The following is a 10,550-nucleotide window of genomic DNA, read 5'->3' as shown; positions in this document are numbered from 1 at the left end:
ATTAACATCATCACGCTGAGAGCATCTTTACTAATGCTAGTCATTTTTAAGTTAAATTTTAGTCAGATTAGCTAAAATGTCATTTTTAAGTTAAATTTTAGTCAGATTAGCTAAAATGTCATTTTAACGACTTCAGAAATACGTCTGCATCAATGCTCTTTACTTTAACAACTTTAGCAAGTATTAAATTAATATTATTCTTCGAAGAAAGATTAAATAGTTTATATGTAATTATATATCACATAAAATATCTTTAAAAAAATACATTAAATTATACAGAGCATTATCCCGCTCTTTATATTTAGCTAGCGAAATAGCTAAAAGTCATAATAGCAAAATTTTAGCTAGTATGCTGGAGTTTCTAAATTACCTAAAAACTAAACACGTTTTATAAAATTGCTAAAAAGCCAAAATAAAATCTAATAAAGATGCTTCGACATATTTGGTGGTGACTTGTTCTCAATCCCCTTGTTTCTGTCAGCAAATCTCACATCTCGCGTGAGAGGGTGACACATTGCGTGGGATGCACATAACAATCTTAGGAGCGAGGAAGAGGTCCAAAGGAGTGAAGCTTCACGAGTGAAACTTTTCTAAGAAAGTAATTTCTCTTTATTTGTTTCCTTATTAATCTCCCAATTTGTAACCGTCATATATCAAATTTACTATTTGGTAATGGGAAAGCTTATAATTGGCACTTTTGCAGGTACATATTTGTTGGCTTCGTCTTCTTCTTCTTTTGGGATTCCTCTTTTCCTCTAAAACGTAAAGTTTAGCTTTTGTAACCCCAACTACGCCAATAACTGAATTGCATTAACCAATTCCATAAAGAAGGAAGGGCTTATAAATTTCTCTTAGCTTAGTCTTCAAAGATACAAATTCAGTTTTGTAGTAGGTGACATCTCATGGCTTGCTTTTAATTCGTGGCCCAATCATCACCATCATCCATTCATCACCATCATCGTCAACATTACTCCATGCTATCCAAATTGCAATCCAGAAGTCAGCTCCTACCCTTACCTAAGTGTTCTTCACAAGCACTCTTCTTAATGTCCTTGTTTGGCTAACGACCATCTAAATTATTATTATTATTACTATTTTAAAAAATAAATAAGAATTTCTACGCATAGTCACAAAATTTACGAAAGCGACAAGTGATAGATTCACAAACAAAAAATGTCTTTACTATAAAATTTGACATGTTATGTTACCAAGACAAGTTACAACAAGTTTGCGGTATTCTAATTCCTAAAGGCTTCCTGAGCCCCAGAACTAATCCGTTAGGAGCTCAATCAACCAACAAAGCATTGCAGCCGCTCCGTTGGTCATTTTTAACAAAGCACGTTCTATTTATCATAGTTCTCTTTAATCGTAATTAGAATTTTATTTTATTACAATCAAATTGACTGATTCACATTACGATGTACTCATGTACACTATTAGATAAGATGACGGTACTCGTATTATCTTCGAAATATTGCCCCCAACCCTAAAAGGAAAAGTCCAATGCATATCAAAGACCTATTCTATAGGAAACATTAACCAAATTTCCCCCCTTATCATGCGCTTATCAAACACAATGTGGTTGACCCAAAATACAATATTAGGTTAGATTAGGTGATTAACTAGTATTGTATTTTAATTTGATATAGTCATGTATAACAGATCAGGTCAGACTCAGATCTTTTATGCTAAATATTAATTTCATTTTTCTATAAATGCAAATTGCATAAAAGAGGGAGTTATGGTCATCTCTTTCTTCATTTCTTAAAACATTGGTTAAGGTTAAGGGAATCCGTAATTAATGTCTATGGGCTGGCCTAGAACATGGATTTCATTGTCCTCCTTAATTTGTCATTCACTTTCTGATTTTTCATTTTGAACAGTTTTGTGTGTTCTCTGAATAAGAAAGGACACCCTCACATGGAAGTAAACCAGAGAGTAGAAGAGGAAGAAGAAGAAGAATAGAACAAGTACCCTCCTCTTCTTTTGTCACCTTCAATCCTTCCATTTTTCTTCAGCCTTGGGGAAACCAAAACCAAAAACCCTCTTGCCTCTCCCAACCCCATAACCCAATTCTCATACAGATCTCCCAGCTTGAGTTTTTTTTTTTTTTTTTCATTTCTGGGATTTGGTTTCTACACACAAATGAGGAGTATAGCTACTTGTTACAATGAACATGCTATTAAGGTATCCGATTCATATTGTTCAGGTCCTTCAAGCAGAGCCTATGTAACCCCAAAGCTGACTCCTTCAGTCCCAAAGGAAGTTACATGCATATACAAAGCCAAGCTCTTGAACCATAAGCAGCTTCTCATCACTCTTACTTGGTACAACAGAATTCTAGGCCATGGACTCGTTGTCAATGTAGATGAGTACAAAACGAATTCCTCCTCCTCCTCCTCCTCCTTCTCCTCCTCATCCTCATCTTGGGAGGAATCAAAATCATCGTCGAGTTCGAGTTCCCAGAGACTGCAGAAGGAAAAGGGTAGCAGGACGTTCCAATCCTGCAATTTAAAGATAGAAGTGTTTTGGGATTTCTCCACTGCTGATTATGACAATGGAGGACCAGAGCCAGCAAGTGGTTTCTATGTATTGGTCATGGCAGACTCAGAGCTTGGTCTAATCATCGGTGACAAAATTGAAGAAGTGCTGGACTTGAAGAAGTACAAGACTCTCATATCACAGCAGAAATTCTCATTGGTCTCCAGGAGTGAGCATGTCTCTGGTAATGCTGTGTATTCAACCAAGGCTCAATTCTGCGACTCAGGAATAGCTCATGACATTCTGATCAAGTGTGACAGAGACGACGAAGGAGGGTCCAAAGGCCCGGTGCTAACGGTTTCGATTGACAAGAAGAATATTTTTCAGGTGAAGAGGTTGAAGTGGAATTTCAGAGGGAACCAGGCAATCTTTTTAGATGGTTTGCTTGTGGACTTGATGTGGGACATTCATGACTGGTTGTTCAACCCGAAATCTGGGCGTGCTGTGTTCATGTTCAGGACTAGGAGTGGATTGGATAGCAGGCTCTGGCTGGAAGAGAAGGTTCTTGAACACAAGGGACAGGACAGGCCTGAGTTTTCCTTGTTGATATGTGCCTGTAAGAACCCTGACTGATAAATCTTTTTTCTTGTTTTTCTTCTTTCAAATATTTCTTAGTGAGCAGAAAAAGACTTATAATTAACGGTGACTTTATGAGTTCTTGTTTGGTTTTATGGGTTTTAAACCTGAAAGATATAATGGTTAATCTTCAGGTTTATAGGGAGCTATATGCTTTACTTGTACTCAAAACTGTATAGAATCAAATTTTACAGGAAACATTTCTGGCATTAAAATCCTGTGTTTCTCTCTATCTCTCTTTCCCTTCTAAGGCAAAGCTTAGCTTCATTATTACCTGTTGGGAAGGATACCCAGATTGAAATTGTTTTCCTATTTGGTGATTATTGGTCTTATGAATTCAGGCTTATAGAGATTTGGCTTTTTAAAACCCAGGGGACAAGTATTGCCCGTTTTAGGTAGTAGGTACTAACATTTAACATGACATTGTAGCATGCCCAATTTTTATGGATCACCATTATAACATTGTTTTTTGCATGAATAGAATGGAGTGTAGACGATGACAATAGGAAACTAGAGCAAGTCATACCCTCGATTTAGAGTGAATGTCAAGACAAAAGCAAATTCCGGCATAGCTATTGAATCTATTTGAGCCGAGATCGACCGTATTTTGGTGTTCCAACAACATCAAATTCTGGGTTAGACATTGCTCTACATGATACTTATTATTTGTTGCAGTTCAAGCCAGACGCGGAGCCAAGTAAGAGCTTGGTGGGGCTCAGGCCCAACCAAGAATGTTTGAATAAAATGGTTAACGGATAGAGAAGAAGCATAGCTGAAGCATTTGTAGACTTGGTTTAGCATAATTACAGCAAACCTAGTCACCTAGGTTCGACTCCTAGGTTGAGAAATTTTTTTTTTTTTTCATCCCTTTTTCTTACTTCTTACTCCTATACAATGGGCCTTATAGGCTTCTTTTTCTTGTTTTTTTTTGTTTTTTTTGTGTTTTTTTTGCTTTTTCTTACTTCTTACTCTTATACAATGGGCCTTATAGACTATGAGTCATAATCTTGTTTGGTAAGATGTTTGGTATTTTGGTATTAGTTTTGATTTCATTATTTCATAACCCCCTTTTATTTTATTTAATATTCATAGTTCTAAAAAAAATTCTTATTAATTGGTCAAGTGGTAGTACATTTTGGCTGGGTTCTTATTTTCTTATTGCATCTCAATAAATCAAGTGTATATATATCTACTATATTTTAGTTAAATATTTTAGACTATCGTTAAATTTTCTTATTGTTTCAATCAACTGGAAGAAGAAAAAAATTCAAGCCCACCCTAGTGTTAAATCCTGGATCCGCCACTGGTTCAAGCCACCAATGTTCTTTTGTTGAACACCTTCAAGTCTTTAACCCAAGTAAGGTACTTTTTTTTGATACTTTGGTTGGGGTTTAAGGTCATGTTATTTCATGATTGGGTTGTGTTAGCATCAAGTATTAGTTGGAACCTTGCTGAAAACTTATAAAACTTAATTAGTTGAGGGCTATGGATGGGGACTATACTTGGGGCCAGTTAGTCTTTATGTCTAGCTAGTTTTGTTAATAATCCTAGTCCGGCCAAGTTATTTTCAATTTAAGGTGTTAGAAGACAGTTATTATTAGTTTTGTATGTAACTAGTCCGATAAATTTATTAGTAATGATGTATTTACTCATATGAATTGTATCAATTCATATATCATGTATCAATTCATATATCATATAACGGTCCATAAATTTCAATTTCACGGTTAGAAAAACACAGGTTAGTGTTTTCTAGTTGTCAACTTTGAGCAACTTTGTAATAGATGAGCTTTGGGTCTTCAATGTCAAGATGATGCAAGAGCCAAATTCCTAACATTCTTAATCCAAAGTATAAAATTTGAAACACAAAACAAGTAGAACAGTACTGTACTGTATGAATCATATCACAACACATGCATGAATAAGAAAGGCAACAGTGATCCTTGATAATCCCGTGTAGTTTGTGTCATTTTCGGGTCATATTCTCAACACAATTTGTGAACACTTGTCGAAAAAAAAAACACACACACAATTTGTGAACAACTGGGAAAGCTCCTACTCTATAACTAAGCAGGCTCCACCATCTAAAGTGGTGAATTGTTGAGGTTTCCGTCGAGTATATACAGAGTTGGATAGTTGCATGAAGATGACAGACTTAAACATAATACAGGAACAAACGTCGTCCATGGCTACCATTTTCTCTGATTTAATTTCAGTGCAAGATTGCAAATTGTTAGGTCCAGCCTCGCATGTGCCAATAAATTTAAGTCACCATCTCATTAACAAGTTATGGGATTTGTAAGTGCAAGAGATTTTTAGTAGGGGTGTTCCATCGAATCACTTATTTCTGTTTGTTGATAAACCGAAGGAAAAAGTTTGGCGAATGATCGAGTTGGTTAGCATGAGAGAATTTGATTCGATTTGAAAGGCTAAAATTAGCCTAGAATGCTAAAAAGTTTAAATCAGTTGCAATGAGCACCTAAAATCACATCAGAAGTGGCAATGGTTTCGATCGTAATTGAAAAGCTAAACTGTGCACTATGGTTTGCAGTGTCCGGGATTCTGCAATCCATGCACGAAGTAACGTCATATCGATCTCATCTACACCTTCGGTTTTAAGACTTGTTGGATCAAACTTTTAAACCAAAAAGTTCCTCAAAGAATGCCAAAAGCTAGCTTTACGGTTGATTGGAGAGCTCGAAAGATTGATCTGTGCTACTATAATGAAGGCTCTGGTTACTGAGGATGGAGATTTGGCTGAGGTTAGTACTATTCTAGTTTTTTTTTTTGAGGACATAAAGTCAAACATTCAAGCACTACAATTACAGAAGAAATAGTTCATTTTAAATTGCAACCTCTTATGGACGGTGACCTGCTCATTTACACTTGGAAGCATTTCCTGAATTGATAGTTCTAACTGTTCTGTTCTTTTTTCTTTTTTCTTTTCAGGCAATGTTGTGCTATGGCCACACTCAACATATTACAAATACTTTTAACAGTTTGGAACAGAGTTGCATCCTCCAAATGAAAGAGAGCTTTGGCCTTCATCGTCTTGATCACCAATCCAGACATTCACAATTGCAGGAACAAGGTGCGCTCTAGTACTATTCTAGTTGATTGTGGTCATTACATAAAGGCTTACAATTTTGTAATTCTTCGTCACATTTTTAAGGAATCAAATGGTGTTGCAAATCGGCTTGCGTAAACTTGCTAGATCATCATGAGTTTTGGTGAGATGAAAGCAAATTTCATCCGGAGTAAAGTCAGAAATGGGGTAAAAGAAAGGCATGTGGCAATCAGGCAAATCCATATATAGAGCTAAGATCTTAGAGTTGAGATATATAGAGAAGGTATAAAGCTAAAACCCACTTGGCGCCCCTAAAACGTGGTCTTTGATATCTGGTATTCCGATGAATAAGGGCCTCCAGAATCGCTCTCCGATCCGGCCCACCGTTTTATGCATTGGGTTTTGCGGCTCTCTTTTCTTTCTCATCACGATACTTTGACCCTTCCCTACCCACCTATTTCACCGCAGTGGTTTCCAGAAGCTTGTTTTGGCTAAGGCAGTAATTTGCCTTCATCTAATTGGTTTGCCTATTATACCCCTCACCCTTTTTATTTCATTTTCAATTATTCGCTAATTGTCCAACCGTTCTCTTTTGGCTACTTTGAGGTAAATAAGCTAGTAAAACGATTCACACGAAATTTAAAATGTAACAACAAAGATTTTCATTATCGATGTCAGTGATTCATATCTAAATTATCAACTTAATCAATAATATGTCATCTATATAGTGATTGGTAAAAAAAACATCATATGTGAGATTGTTCTCTGCAACTCATAAACATGAAGTTAAAATCGCTAGTAATCACGTAAAACTTTTTCGATGAAATCAAAACCCTCAACATACTTAATCATATGTAGATGTGAAAATTGATATAGCCCTCTTTCTAGTAGAAAGAGAATACTATTCATTTCACTCTTGTGAGGATCTTGACGAAATCGAAAGAGATCCGAGTGAATATAAGTAATCTTAGACGGTGGTGTTGACTAGATCCTCTTGCATATTCGATTCAGGAAATTGTGCTCAATTCTTCTTAAATGTCCAATGGTTAAAGCCAAACAATTCAATTACAAAATAATTTTCTTTCACTGATAAGTTTATATAACATAATTTTCGTAGTCAATTACTAACCACGTAAATATTGTTACAGTTTCGATATACACGGATGCAGAGGAACCAGTGAATTTCGGACAAAAATTTCAGTTTTCAATCTCGGAACTAGTGAATTTCGGACAAAAAAACCATTTTTAGGGTATTATATTTTTTTGAAGGGTTTATGGGGGAATCATATGGATCGGTAAAACCCAAATATGGAAGGGCAAAAGAGTAAATGAGTAGAGTGAGCAACGTGATCCCCAAGGCCTCGGCTCTCTCATATTAAAGCCCTAATCCCATCAACTCCATCATCATCATCCTATCTCTATTTCACAACCGTCTTCACATCTCCGCTTCCGATCTGCTCCTTCTCCAAATGACGGCCTACAAGGGAAAGTACCATGGTAATCGTCTACAACCCACCTCTTTAATTTTTGTTCCTTGTTTGTAAACTTAGTGAACTTTTCTCTGTTTCAATCGCTCGCCATCTTTTGATTCATGGGTTTTTGGTGTTATCTCGGCCTGATTCGACAGACTGTGAATGATCTCTATGATGTATTTGCATGTTGGGTTTAAGTTTTGGATGGTGTATTGGATCAGTTTGTGCCAGTGCTTTTACCAGTGACTATATACTCTGTTTTTATTTTTGTTCACTGATTTTATAATTATGTTGTTTGATTTGGGTGCTTATCTAGTTATGTTAGTGGGTGCTTATGTGATTCAATATTGGTTATGAGTTTTGTTGCATAATTGTGTGTGCTAGAGATCTTTGATTTTGGGGGGCAATTGCATGTAATGTTTTCGGATGATTTATATCCTTTCGTTCTAGTATTCCATCTGTTATTGATGGCCATGCCGTGATTTTGAACTTGGTACCTGAAGAGATTTTATGTGTCGTCGATTGAAGCATGCATATCATTTGTTTAGAAATATCGAGGGATTGTGATTTTGATCAAGTTTTGCCTGTATCTAGGAGTATGCTGATTAGTTTATCATTTGTGGGTACCGAATTTTTTGTTTGTTCCAGATGAGCTCATTAAGAATGCTGCCTACATTGGCACCCCTGGAAAGGGTATTCTAGCTGCTGATGAGTCTACTGGCACCATTGGAAAACGTTTCGACAGCATCAAAGTTGAGAATGTTGAGGAAAACAGGCGCGCTCTTCGTGAGCTCCTCTTCACTGCCCCTGGTGTACTCCAATACCTTAGTGGAGTGATCCTCTTTGAGGAGACCCTCTACCAGAAGACAGCTGAAGGTATTTGACAACTCCTCTTTGTAATGTTGTTGTTTTATTGCCAAGTTCTTCAATGCTTACCATCGGTTACCTTTGCAATATAATTCGCCACTTGTAATTGCATCTCTAATCTATAAATCTTCAGTTCAATTGAATGTTGCTTTAAGTATTAAGAGTTTATATGGATTATGGTCTTAGTTACATATTGGTTCCCTAAATATCCTGGAGCCGTTGCCTTATTGATGATCCATGAATGTTGCAGGCAAACCATTCGTTGAGGTCTTGAAGGAAGGTGGTGTTCTCCCTGGCATTAAGGTTGACAAGGGTGTTGTTGAGCTTGCTGGTACCAATAGTGAGACCACAACCCAGGGTCTGGATGGCCTTGGTGCACGCTGCGCAAAGTACTACGAAGCTGGTGCCCGGTTTGCCAAATGGCGTGCTGTGCTCAAGATTGGTCCCAATGAGCCATCTCAGCTGTCCATCAATGAGAATGCTAATGGATTGGCACGTTATGCTATCATCTGCCAGGAGAATGGCTTGGTACCCATTGTTGAGCCAGAGATCCTTGTTGATGGACCCCATGACATCAACAAGTGCGCTGATGTGACTGAGCGCGTCCTTGCTGCATGTTACAAGGCTCTCAATGACCACCACGTCCTTCTTGAAGGAACTCTCTTGAAGCCCAACATGGTCACTCCTGGATCTGAAGCCAAGAAGGCTTCACCAGAAGTGATTGCTGAGTACACAGTTCGTGCCTTGCAGCGCACTACCCCTGCGGCGGTCCCTGCTGTGGTGTTCTTGTCTGGTGGACAGAGTGAGGAGGAGGCTACCCTCAACCTTAACGCCATGAACCAGCTCAAGGGAAAGAAGCCATGGACTCTTTCCTTCTCTTTTGGCCGTGCTCTTCAGGCCAGCACTCTCAAGGCTTGGTCAGGTAAGAAAGAGAATGTCAAGGCTGCCCAGGAGGCTCTCCTCACAAGGGCCAAGGCCAACTCAGAGGCAACCTTGGGAACATACAAGGGCGATGCCAAGCTTGGTGAGGGTGCTGCAGAGAGTCTTCATGTCAAGGACTACAAGTATTAATCGAGCTGTTTGGTAGCATGTACTCTCTATGTCTCTTCTGTCATTGTTTGGTAGCTTGTTCTCTCTATGTCTTCTGTCCTAGTATAGGTCGGTCCTTTTGGGAAAACCATTTTCTCTATAAACTCGGGATGAGATGCTAGTCTGATATAAGCTTGAGGAATATTAGCAAGCAAAGAGAGTTGTTATTTACCCCTTAATTTGGTTTAGTTGGAGAACTACTCGTGTGTTAGGTAATTTTGGTTAATCTTTGATTTTGATGTCTTATATTGCATTGCATCTCATATTCGTCACCAGACCTCTTCAGTGCGTGTATGGAGAAAATTGAGGTACCGGCGTTCTGTTTGCGAAAAGGTTTAAATTGCAACCAACTTTATAGCACATCCTATTAGTCTCTTACACAACTGAAGAAGCTTTGGTCAGATTTTTTTTTTGTTTGGCTTTTGGGAGCTTTTGCTCTCACACTCTGGAATGTTGTCACCCTTGTCCATTAGGCCATATCTCTCCTTTATGCATATATGTCCTGAAGTAAAATGGAAGACTATTTATTCCTCCATTGTTATCAAAGAAATGGACAGTTTCGATGACACAATTGCGAATCTGTTTGATACAGTTGGATTGACCAAGGAATGTCCACACTCTGGCACAGATTTTTAGTTTCTATGCAATTCAGAATATATCACAATAGAGACATTACATTACCTCTATCTACCTCTATATGAGCAGAGTTGGGAGGAAATAAAAGAACCTCTACTGCAACAACTATAATAAGGCATCACTAGGTGTATTCTAGATTCATGTGTTGAGAGAAACTAATTTTGTTGTGGATGTTTTACTTTTTTGTTTGAGAAAAAATTGACTTATTTTACGTATTATACCTCTTTTAAGATGTTTATTTTGGCAAATCTTGAAAACTCAACTATTATTAGTAAAACTAACTAAAACTCTCTCTCTCTCTC

At 37.6% G+C, this 10,550-nt stretch overlaps 2 protein-coding genes across 2 annotated transcripts; both read left to right on the top strand.

Annotated features, from left to right (window-relative positions):
• Positions 1–2,145: 2,145 nt before the first annotated feature.
• Positions 2,146–3,114, top strand: LOC101294969. The gene has a single exon (XM_004305315.1). The coding sequence runs from the start codon at positions 2,146–2,148 to the stop codon at positions 3,112–3,114; it is 969 nt and encodes a 322-aa protein (XP_004305363.1).
• Positions 3,115–7,593: 4,479 nt separating this feature from the next.
• LOC101304303 (fructose-bisphosphate aldolase cytoplasmic isozyme-like) lies at positions 7,594–10,025 on the top strand. The gene is made up of 3 exons (XM_004302975.1): positions 7,594–7,681; positions 8,305–8,532; positions 8,774–10,025. The coding sequence occupies exons 1-3, from the start codon at positions 7,654–7,656 to the stop codon at positions 9,592–9,594; spliced, it is 1,077 nt and encodes a 358-aa protein (XP_004303023.1). The 5' UTR covers positions 7,594–7,653; the 3' UTR covers positions 9,595–10,025.
• Positions 10,026–10,550: the final 525 nt, after the last annotated feature.

The sequence above is a fragment of the Fragaria vesca genome, linkage group LG6 (assembly GCF_000184155.1).
Source record: "Fragaria vesca subsp. vesca linkage group LG6, FraVesHawaii_1.0, whole genome shotgun sequence".
Classification (NCBI taxonomy): domain Eukaryota; kingdom Viridiplantae; phylum Streptophyta; class Magnoliopsida; order Rosales; family Rosaceae; genus Fragaria; species Fragaria vesca.
Note: the sequence above shows the minus strand (reverse complement) of the source record. Positions and strands in the feature narration are given on the sequence as shown.

Bases quoted from the DNA above. Each gene is read 5' to 3' on its own strand.
- LOC101294969 (XM_004305315.1), top strand. From the start codon at position 2,146: ATGAGGAGTATAGCTACTTGTTACAATGAACATGCTATTAAGGTATCC.
- LOC101304303 (XM_004302975.1), top strand. From the start codon at position 7,654: ATGACGGCCTACAAGGGAAAGTACCATG. The intron at 7,682-8,304 runs GTAATCGTCTAC...TGTTTGTTCCAG, and splicing joins CTACAAGGGAAAGTACCATG to ATGAGCTCATTAAGAATGCT. The intron at 8,533-8,773 runs GTATTTGACAAC...TGAATGTTGCAG, and splicing joins CTACCAGAAGACAGCTGAAG to GCAAACCATTCGTTGAGGTC.